The sequence below is a fragment of the Chlamydotis macqueenii genome, chromosome 8, assembly GCF_036417535.1.
Source record: "Chlamydotis macqueenii isolate bChlMac1 chromosome 8, bChlMac1.mat, whole genome shotgun sequence".
NCBI lineage: Eukaryota > Metazoa > Chordata > Aves > Otidiformes > Otididae > Chlamydotis > Chlamydotis macqueenii.
In genome coordinates this window covers 4,076,803-4,086,896 of record NC_141563.1, presented here as the reverse complement: position 1 = coordinate 4,086,896, position 10,094 = coordinate 4,076,803, and the positions used below count along the sequence as shown (strand labels likewise).

Here is a 10,094-nt window from a genome sequence, read left to right as displayed (position 1 = left end):
TGCCTAAAGGGGGCCTACAGGAAAGATGGGGAGAGACTCCTCAGCAGGGCCTGTTGTGATAGGATGAGGGGTCATGGTTTTAAAGTAGAGGGAGGTAGATTCAGATTGGATATTAGGAAAAAATTTTTAACAATGTGAGTTGTAGAACACTGGCCCAGGTTGCCCAGAGAGGTGGTGGATGCCCCACCCCAGGAAAAGTTCAAGGCCAGGCTGGATGAGGCTCTGAGCAAACTGATCTGGTTGGAGATGTCCCTGCTCCTTGCAGGGCAGTTGGACTAGAAGACCTTTGAAGGTCCCTTCCAACCCTAACCACCTGCACTGCTGATCCCTGGGAGATCTGAGCGTGCTCCTGATAGCTCCGTAACATTGCCAGAAGGCAGCGCAAAAGGAACTGTCCTGGTTTTTTTTTAGTGAAGGGTGGGCCTAAGGTGGCAGCTTCTGTAGGAAACTGCAAGCAGTGTTTTCCCCTTTGTTCAGTGGACTTGGCCGGGCCTAGGGCAGACCCGCTGCTGGCCAAGGCTGAGCCAATTGGTAGCAGAGTGTTCCGTGATAACACCTCTGCGATAACGTATTTAAGAAGGGGAAAACAGAAAAAAAAAAAAGAAGATGTGAAGCAGCTGAGAGGGGCAGGCGCGAGCCTTGTGGGCCTTGCACCCCTCACCCTCTGGCCTCCCGCCGGGCGGTGACTGGGCCCGACTCGGCCCGGCCCGGCTGAGAGAAGTGGAGAGGAGATGAGATGTGAAGAGACCCTGAGAGGCGTCTGCCAGCCTGTTGTGAAGGGTTTCTGGTGAGAGGAACGGCTGCAGTCATGGCAATGCAGCACTCCATTTCCCACATCACAGAAACATGGGAGAAAATAAAATAAATATGTGGGATATTTGGAAAGCAATGAACATATAGTGAACAATCCAGACACAATGGGACTGTTTAATCTGTGAGTCAGAGGCCTCTGCAGGCAGCAGGCCATCGATGTAGTGGATGGGAATATGAGCAAGTCTATCGATGTACGCGAATGTAGCGAAGTGAGTTATGTGGATGGGAATAGGGGTGAATGTATCGAACTGAACAGGATCTGAGCACAATGGACAAAGCGAGAATACGTGCTGAGAAGCTACGGTACGATGGACAAAGAAAGAAGTACATGACTATATCCAGTATGTATCTTTAACCAGTCAAATTATTGCTTTAGGCATATGGACAGCTATCTAGCATATAAAAGAGTGCTTGTAAAGCGCAATAAACAGAACAATGGCAAATCCATACTGGATCGCATCTTGATTCCCGAAGTCCGCTCCTCACAACCTCCAGGCTGGCCATAGACTGAAGGAACTCTTTACATAAATAAATAAAAACCCAGCCCAACACCTGGGTAAGTTAAAATGCAGTATTTCCACGGCTGATACCTGCACACACATCTGCATCCCAGAGCAGCCCCATTGTGGGCAGTCAGCTACGAGCAGTGCCTACACACGCAGATAGTTTATCCATTTCTTGCGACAAACCAAACCTGGGATCTGGGTCGGCAGAGGAAGCTGGGCCGTGCCGACCGATTATTCCAGCCTGTGAGATCAGTCAAGCCAGCAGGTTGCCTGGTTCACAGTCAGCTTGTGCCTTTTTCTTACTTAGCAGAGTGATGCCAAATATAGTGAAATGACAATGCAAATATAAGTTACACTAGGAAAATGTAACAATTGCAAGATACAGTTCAATCAGTGTTGATGTGATCTCTGTTGCTGGTGTGCATCAGGATGTTGGGTATCCTCAGCCACTGGAAAGGAATATGTGGGTTGAAACCAGTTAAAGCCTGTTACTATCTTTGAAATTGTTTTATTAGTTGTTTAGTTTTTATAAACTCTGTTACGCTCAGCTGTGTGCACGCTTCCCCCCATGCTGGTCTGGCTAAACCAGGGACATTCACACTCTTTTAATGAATTCTGGAGTAATATTTACACTACCAGTTAATGCACTCAAGGGTGATGTGGTGAGCTGATGCACTCAGCTGACATAGCTGTTTATCTAAAATAAAGGCGACCTCACAGCCCTCTTTGTGTTGAGATAAAGTCAGCATTCTTTGGTACACCTTTGGACAGTCACAGCCTGTGTTATTCCCTGAGCTTCATGAGCAAGTCTCTCTTGCTTGTCTCCTCTTAGCCTTCTTCCTGTGGAGAGGTTTATTGGACAGTCACAGGCTGTTAGCTCTTGTGTGCACATTGACACTGCAGCAGTGTATTGGGAAAATGCTGCCTTTGCGGCATGGTATTGGTTGTGTATTCGGTTGACAGAGCTGTGCTGGGACCACACAGGGACATACAAAAGCAGGCCTGCTTTTTTAGGTTTGCAGTGTAAATGCTTGCAAATAAAAGGGTGTCATTTCAGTGACTAGAACAGAGATCTGCAAGTTCCTCACAACCAGGTTTCTAGAGATACTGGGGATCAAGTGGATTAAAATGCAGCATTTGAAAACAAAGCCAAATCCCTCCAATGTCTTGCCTGCCCAAAGCTTCGACTCTCCTAAAACTCCCCTGAAATTCAAAGCCAATTTTTTTAGGCACCTGACTTTTTTACCATACCAAAAGAGACACCATGCTTGAAACTGCACTATAAATACATTATATTTGGGTTTATACTTCAAAAAGACTCATAAATTGTTAGTGCTGGATGACTTCTACTCTCCTGCCCTCATGCATTTTCTCAGCATGCTAAAATACTACAGCCTTTTTAGCTTGAGCTGCTGAATAGCCTGTTATGTGAGGGCTCCTACTCCCCTTGCCAGTGGGTTGGCTATCAAGGATGTGTCCTTGGCTGATAGCAGGGTTTTTCAGTGAAAAATGCATGTCATTATGCAGTGACGTGCCATCACATCAATGGAACCCTAAAGGGAATGGTAATGTAAAAATTAACCGCAGGCCTGTTTGGTTGTTGTTGGTAATACTGAAGAATGAAGGTCTGTTCTCACTGAATTGGTAATCACAAGGCATGATCTTCTCACTGGTTCCTTGCTGTTACAGGGCAGGCAAGGTCGTTTGGAGTAATTTACTATTTCATTGTTGTAGTGGAAAAAGAGACCTTTGATAAGGTCTGTGATATGAAAATGAACAGGTGGGAAAATGGGACCTGCTTCTGCGTTTTGTCCTTGAAGACAAATTCTGGGAAAGAGAAGGATGCATGTGACATATTCAATGGCATGGCTAGTTTCAAAAAGAATGTACTAGAGCCAGGTCAGGTACAAAGTGCACTGAGGTTTCTTTTCTCTTGGAGTGGATGTGCTGTTTTGTGGACTTTTTGTTTTTCTCACAGATACTCTTCAAATGTCAGGGATTTTTTGATCTTCATATTCTCTCAGAGTGTTGTTTTATCACTGGCTTGACTCGAGCTTATTCGTGGGGCATTCTTGCAGAGACTTTGGTCATATAGGTCAGTTCCAAATGAAGACCTGAAATTAAGTCGTGAACAAAAGGTAGAAGGTTTGATTTGTTTTTTGGTTTTGTTTTTTTTTTTAAGGAGGAAATTGTAAGAAAAGCCAGAAAGGGCTCAGACAACAACTCAGGCCTTCAAATTTGGTTTCATGTCAGGCATTTAAAGTCGTCTGCAGCATCACTTTACATCTGATTTTGAGTTTCCTTCCTTGACTCAGATGAATCATTGGTCATTTGAAGTGAGGTGAAGCCCTGTGCAGAGTCTCTGTCAGAGAGAAAAACACTTGCAGCTCTGATCATTTTCAAGCAGGGAGAGCACTAGTTGCTCTCCACAACCCTGTGAAGAAAATTGGTAACAGTTCCTAGCAGGAACTGGGAAATGACTCTAGAAAAACTTCAGGCATGAAAAGGAGTCAGTTTCTAGTTACCAGTGTGATTCACCTGGTGAAGACCCACGATCTGTTGTGTGATACATCTGCTACTGACTGAGAGTGGCTGATCAGCTAGCCTGGTTTGAGCTCAGAGCTACCTGAGAGCTAGACGCCTCTGAATGCTGGCAGACTCACTCATTCTCCTACAGCGGTTAGATTTCCAGTTGTCTTTTCCTCGCCTCCCTTTCCTTTTACCTTCCAGAGCCCCCTTTGAAGGTCTGTGTGTTTATGTTTTGGAATACTTTTGATAAAGTGTCTTTGTTTACATGATTGGAAGGAGTAAAATTCTAAATTTGGGTAGACTGCTTACAGAACGCTTGGTTTATGATAATGCATTGTCATTGTGAAAAGGTATTTTATCTTCAGCTGTTGGGCAATCCAGGAAAAAATAAAACAGAAGAATGGTATCAAGCTAGCTAGCCAAATAATAACTGATAGCATTGATTTGTGTGAATTTTGTCAGCTGCAATAGGAACTTTGTCATCTTGCAGGAGTATAAATTGCCAGTAGAAAGACCACAGCCTTATACTGAAGGCATCATGCAAGTCCTTCTCTTACTCGCAGCTGTAGGGTTTTGCTGGGGGCAGTACAACCCCAATACTCAGGCTGGGAGAACCTCTATTGTACATCTCTTTGAATGGCGCTGGGCGGATATTGCTCTTGAGTGTGAACGCTATTTGGCTCCTAATGGATTTGGGGGAGTTCAGGTAAGTTGTTTCCTGTGAGCGGGTAGGAAAACGGTATTACAGCATTCGATTGATAAATCAAAATGTCTGAATCAGAGACAGCCAGCTCCAAGTAACATGGGTGTTGGAAAGGGGGAGATGGAAGTAATAACTGCTGTTACATGCAACCCTAGATTCTGTGGGACCAATGAATGATACTGTATCTCTAGCAGTTCAGTTACAAAGGGGCACAGTTTCCTCTGAAACACTTCCTCTGCAAAGCTAAATTTTCCTCTTTACCTTGTTCTGAGGGAGCTGCACAAGCATTGAGTTTCGTCTTTCCTAAGGATGTCACTATTCCAGGTAAAAATAATTCCTGTAAATTCAGCCCTCCCATGTGCATGTCCTTGAAAGCAGGCCCATGTTGGACATAGGCAGCTCACAGGAACAAGGAAAACCCCTTCTTTGTTGCCAGTCTACAGAACGGACATCTCACAGACCTGAGCTTATGCTGTGGGAGACAGAAACTGGATTGGGTGCCTGGCTGCCTCTGAGGGCAGAGGTGCCAAGTGCAGAGTACATAATTTCATCTGCAGGTTTCACCGCCAAATGAAAATATTGTCATTACCAATCCAAACAGACCTTGGTGGGAAAGATACCAGCCCATCAGCTACAAGCTCTGCACTCGATCCGGAAATGAAAATGAATTCAGAGACATGGTGACAAGATGCAACAACGTTGGAGTAAGTGCCTTGAAAATCTGTATCTGATATGGCAAGAAGTGCTGTTTCAGCTGAGGGAGGTTACTGCTGCTCTTCTCAAAGGAGACATAAAGTGAGAATGAACTGAAAGGGAAAAAAAAGATCAAATTAATAGTGATGTGGTAAAGCTCTGACTATCACTTCACTATCATTGCAAAACATACTGAAATGCACTTAATTGCTTTTCCAGGTTCATATTTATGTGGATGCTGTTGTCAATCACATGTGTGGAGCTGCAGGTGGCTCAGGCACCCATTCTACCTGTGGAAGCTATTTTAATGCTGGGAACAGAGATTTTCCAGCTGTACCATACTCTGGCTGGGATTTCAATGATGGCAAATGTCGAACTGGAAGTGGAGATGTTGAAAATTATGGTGATATATATCAGGTAACTTGCTCTAGCAAAAGTTCAAACTCTTTTTTTATTTTTCTTTTTTTTTTTTTTTTAACCTGTTGCTGGTGGATGAGAAGCTCAACATGAGCCGGCAATGCGCCCTTGTGGCCCAGAAGGCCAACCGCATCCTGGGCTGCATCAAGAGGAGTGTGGCCAGCAGGTCGAGGGAGGGGATTCTGCCCCTCTGCTCTGCCCTGGTGAGACCCCACCTGGAGTATTGTGTCCAGTTCTGGAGCCCCCAGCACAAGAAGGACATGGACCAGTTGGAGAAGGTCCAGAGGAGGGCCACGCAGATGATAAAAGGGCTGGAGCACCTCTCTTATGAGGCCAGGCTGAGAGAGCTGGGGCTGTTCAGCCTGCAGAAGAGGAGGCTCCGGGGAGACCTGATAGCGGTCTTCCAGTACCTCAAGGGGGCCTACAAGAAAGATGGGGAAAGGCTGTTTAGTAGGGCCTGTTGTGATAGGACGAGAGGTAATGGTTTTAAAATAGAGGGGGGTAGATTTAGATTAGAAATTAGGAAAAAATTTTTTACGATGTGGGTTATAGAACACTGTCCCAGGTTGCCCAGAAAGGTGGTGGAGGCCCCATCTCCGGAAGCGTTCAAGGCCAGGCTGGGTGCGGCTCTGAGCAACCTGACCTAGTCAGGGATGTCCCTGCTCCTTGCAGGGGGGTTGGACTAGATGACCTTTGAAGGTCCCTTCCAACCCTAACCATTCTATGATTCTATGAAATGTTACTGTAACTCCAAACAAATTGAGTAGTTACTCATAAAACCTGTGCTTATTCACCTGACAAGTGAATGAAGTAGTGAACATAGGTACAGGAAAGGTACTCATCGTGCAAAATATTCTAAATACTGAGAAATCAAGAACCCTGCTTGTATGTTTCATGTGGGCATGTGTGGGAGTTTGCTCCAGAACTGAGTCCACTGTACTCAGCTCAGCCAGTGAGCTCTTTCTTATAGCTTGTAAAATAAGGAGCCCCCTTGGGAAATTGACAGCAGTGCAAGGTGGTACCCTGATTGAGTGACTTACTCTTTCTTGTAGATAGAATGCATGGCAGTTCTTTCTCAATGTTACTGCTCTTCCTTTGGCCACTTGGCGGTGATACACCATGCTGTTTCTCATCCTCAGTTCTGATTACATCTGCACAGGGAGGTCATATCCTTCACCAACTGTCCTAACTTGAGTAATGAGCTGTATAGTAAATTTACCTACGTCTTGGTGCAGACCATGGCATAATTCTCTTCTATGCTAAATAGATATCCAAACAGAATTGATTTTATGGCTCAAAACCTGCAAACATTTCATTGACATATTTTACAAGCTGACAGCGTGGCACCTCAAAACTTTTTTTTTAATTTCCATTGCACAGGTCCGGGACTGCCGTGTGGTTAGCCTTCTGGATCTAGCCCTGGAGAAGGACTATGTACGCTCAAAAGTTGCCGAGTACATGAACTACCTCATTGATATTGGCGTAGCGGGCTTTCGAATTGATGCTGCCAAGCATATGTGGCCTGGGGACATGAGAGCATTTCTGGACAAGTTGAAAAATCTAAATACTAAATGGTTTTCTGCAGGAACAAAACCTTTCATTTACCAGGAGGTAATCTCTATGTTTTTTCCTTTATGTTTGTCTTGATACCTCTTTTACTTCTGTCCTCCAGAGGAATGGAAGTAATACATCTTCATCCAATTTTACCCTGGGAAGAGCTAGCCATTTCTTTGGAGCAGCCCTGCAGATATAAGTAGTTTTACTTTTTAAAAATGCCTCCACAACAGATTGTCATTCAACTTTATGTGTTCTTTCTTCGATCAAGTTTTTGCATGTGTTCATCATGCATTTTACTGACTTTGGATCAATCTGCATAGCAGAAATAAATATACCAGAGTATTTTTTCTCTCAGTGTAAAGCAAGAACTAATGTTGAGGACTGCACACTGCATTTTTTGTCTCTGTGAGACAAGAACAGATGCACAGTTTGTCTTTCGTGTGCCAGGTGATTGACTTGGGTGGAGAGCCCATCAAAGGCAGTGACTACTTTGGAAATGGCCGAGTGACAGAATTCAAATATGGTGCAAAACTGGGGACGGTGATCCGCAAGTGGAACGGAGAAAAGATGGCCTACTTAAAGTAAGGGTGAACGTCTTGTGACTTACTCGGGATATACTGGGTGCGCCAGTTGGCAGGATAGCTTCAAGTCTTTGTGTTTTTGGCTAGGAACTGGGGAGAAGGCTGGGGCTTTGTGCCTTCTGACAGAGCCCTGGTCTTTGTGGACAACCACGACAACCAGAGGGGGCACGGGGCTGGTGGAGCTTCCATTCTAACCTTCTGGGATGCCAGGTAAGAGGTTGCTCTTGTCTGTGTGATGCTTCTTCCTTTTGCTTGTTTGTCTATTGGTTCCCTGGCACCGTTTCTCTTTCCATGTCTCATTATTTTTTTTTTGTCTAACAAACAGACTTTATAAAATGGCAGTTGGTTTCATGCTTGCTCATCCGTATGGGTTCACACGTGTGATGTCAAGTTTTCGTTGGCCAAGATATTTTGTAAATGGACAGGTAAGCGCGTAATGCTGAAGATAAATTCATGGTGAACAAGGATCGGAACAGAGCCAGAGACGCAGTCCAGTGCATTTAAATTTGTGAAGTGATTTCTCCATCCCGTGTTGGATCTAGCGGGTGGAAATTTGATGCTCCAGCTCGGTTTTCCCTACAGGCAGGCTCTCTGCATTTTCAGTAAGAAGTTTTAAACTTCTCTTTTTAATCACAGGACATCAATGACTGGGTGGGACCACCAAGTAACTCAGATGGATCAACAAAGCCTGTTACAATCAATGCAGACACGACCTGTGGCAATGACTGGGTTTGTGAACATCGCTGGCGTCAAATAAAGTAGGACACTGTGGAGAAAAAAAAATAAGTAAAAGCAGTTGCTTTTGCTTCATGCTCCTCATGGCTTTAGAGCTCTTGCAGCCACAGTGACAGGCATTTGTTGCATTTTCAGGAACATGGTTATCTTCCGTAATGTGGTGGATGGTCAGCCTTTCTCCAACTGGTGGGATAACGGCAGCAATCAAGTCGCTTTTGGCCGTGGTAATAAAGGCTTCATCGTTTTCAATAACGATGACTGGTAAGTCAGTGGTAGAGACTGTGTCCCCAGAGAAGAGCATAGCACCCCTCATCAGCCATACTGACGGGAAGGGGCACGTCCTCTTCTCCCAGTGCAAGTGATCACTACAGCCCGATCAAGAGTCATGCAGTTGCATGCCAGGTGTAGAGAGCCAAAATGAGAGTGTAGGGAGCAAAGCAGGGATAGGATCGAAAAACTCACACTTTGCATTGCCCTTCAAAGCAAGGGAGTACCATCAGGTTAAAAAATCTTACACCCTGCTTGAAATATCTGTTTTGAAAACAATATATATATAGCGTTCACTTATTTTCCCATAGGTATATGAATGTCAATTTGCAAACTGGACTGCCTGCTGGTACCTACTGTGATGTTATTTCTGGACAAAAGGAGGGCAACACGTGTACCGGAAAACAGGTGTATGTTTCTGGTGATGGAATGGCTAATTTCCAGATTAGTAACAATGCTGAAGATCCATTTGTTGCAATTCACGTTAATGCCAAGTTATAAGTAAGGAGAGATATCCTTCTCCAGTTGGTCTGTGCACTAGTGTTTCCCCCAGATGTGATTCCCCGGTATTCGAGGATGAGTGATTCTCTGTATCTAGTGAATAATAAATGGCAACCAAATTGAAGAGTAATGCTTTCTCCCTTAATGAACTGGATTGTAACTTCGTCATGTCATAACTAGCAGCAATGCAGCACTCCATTTCCCACATCACAGAAATACTGGAGAAAAATAAATAAAAAATCCCTAACCAACACCTGGGTGAGTTAAAATGCAGTATTTCCACGGCTGATACATGCACACACATCTGCATCCCAGAGCAGCCCCATTGTGGGCAGTCAGCTACGAGCAGTGCCTACACACGCAGATAGTTTATCCATTTCTTGCGACAAACCAAACCCGGGATCTGGGTCGGCAGAGGAAGCTGGGCCGTGCCGACCGATTATTCCAGCCTGTGAGATCAGTCAAGCCAGCAGGTTGCCTGGTTCACAGTCAGCTTGTGCCTGTGCAAATCAAAACCACAGATCTTTTAGGCAGGCTTGCTGCAAACAAAGGTTCACTGTGGGTGTCACAAAAGTGTCTGAGAACCCACCTGTGTATCCAGGCATCGCTTAGACCTCGTGACAGTGGCATACTCTCGTCTCTAGTGTGTTAGGCTTTCTTATTCTGTAATATCTTGGAGAATTACACAGATGGGCCACAGACTCAGTGGCATTCCCAATTTCATTGTCAGTCTTAAGAAAACGCCGATGTAAATGTGAGAGTGCAGCCCTTGCATTAAATCAGGGTGTCTGC

The 10,094-nt window shown here is 44.8% G+C and overlaps 1 protein-coding gene across 1 annotated transcript; it reads left to right on the top strand.

Moving 5' to 3' along the window:
• The first annotated feature begins 4,386 nt into the window (after positions 1–4,386).
• Positions 4,387–9,533, top strand: LOC104478986 (pancreatic alpha-amylase). The gene is made up of 10 exons (XM_086753923.1): positions 4,387–4,554; positions 5,109–5,255; positions 5,464–5,661; positions 7,042–7,272; positions 7,666–7,799; positions 7,887–8,009; positions 8,125–8,224; positions 8,436–8,557; positions 8,670–8,795; positions 9,113–9,533. Exons 1-10 carry the CDS (start codon positions 4,387–4,389, stop codon positions 9,300–9,302), a joined length of 1,539 nt encoding a protein of 512 aa, XP_086610049.1. The 3' UTR covers positions 9,303–9,533.
• Positions 9,534–10,094: the final 561 nt, after the last annotated feature.

Excerpts from the sequence above, each read along its gene's own strand:
- LOC104478986 (XM_086753923.1), top strand. The coding sequence starts at position 4,387 with ATGCAAGTCCTTCTCTTACTCGCAGCTGTAGGGTTTTGCTGGGGGCAG. Across the intron at positions 7,273-7,665 it reads AACCTTTCATTTACCAGGAG|GTGATTGACTTGGGTGGAGA; the intron begins GTAATCTCTATG and ends TTCGTGTGCCAG. Across the intron at positions 8,558-8,669 it reads CATCGCTGGCGTCAAATAAA|GAACATGGTTATCTTCCGTA; the intron begins GTAGGACACTGT and ends TTGCATTTTCAG.